General features: G+C 51.2%; 1 protein-coding gene across 1 annotated transcript in view; it reads left to right on the top strand.

Annotated features, from left to right (window-relative positions):
- EMH_0072330 (rhoptry neck protein 2, putative) overlaps window positions 1-62 on the top strand; it is a gene marked incomplete at both ends in the record, with an annotated part of 559 nt that extends 497 nt beyond the window's left edge. Inside the window, one exon of the mRNA XM_013499195.1 lies at window positions 22-62. Within this exon, the coding sequence (XP_013354649.1) occupies window positions 22-62 (41 nt within the window). The remainder of the gene's footprint in view (window positions 1-21) is intronic.
- Window positions 63-344: the final 282 nt, after the last annotated feature.

Genomic DNA, 344 nt, shown 5'->3' with positions numbered 1-344 from the left:
TTTTTTTTTTTTTTTTGTTAGGTACACTCAATCTGCATGTCAGTGTCGTCGTAGCTGCCTGAAAGGGGTCACCTGTTCAGCTCATCACTGCTGCTGCTGTTGCTGCTGCTGTTGCTGCTGCTGTTGCTGCTGTTGCTGCTGTTGCTGCTGCTGTTGGTTCTGTGTTTGCTGCTGCTGCTGCTGTTGCTGCTGCTCCGTTTGCTGTTGTTGTTGCTGCTGTTGCTGTTTCTGCTGTTTCTGGTATATATGCTGCTTTTTCTGCTGCTGCTGCTGCTGCTGCTGTTGCTGCTGCAGCGCATGCACTGGTGGAGCGATCGTGCAACATTCCTCTGGCTACGGATCGT

This window comes from Eimeria mitis, genomic scaffold (assembly GCF_000499745.2).
Source record: "Eimeria mitis Houghton genomic scaffold, Emh_scaff4079, whole genome shotgun sequence".
Taxonomy (NCBI): domain Eukaryota; phylum Apicomplexa; class Conoidasida; order Eucoccidiorida; family Eimeriidae; genus Eimeria; species Eimeria mitis.
Note: the sequence above shows the minus strand (reverse complement) of the source record. Positions and strands in the feature narration are given on the sequence as shown.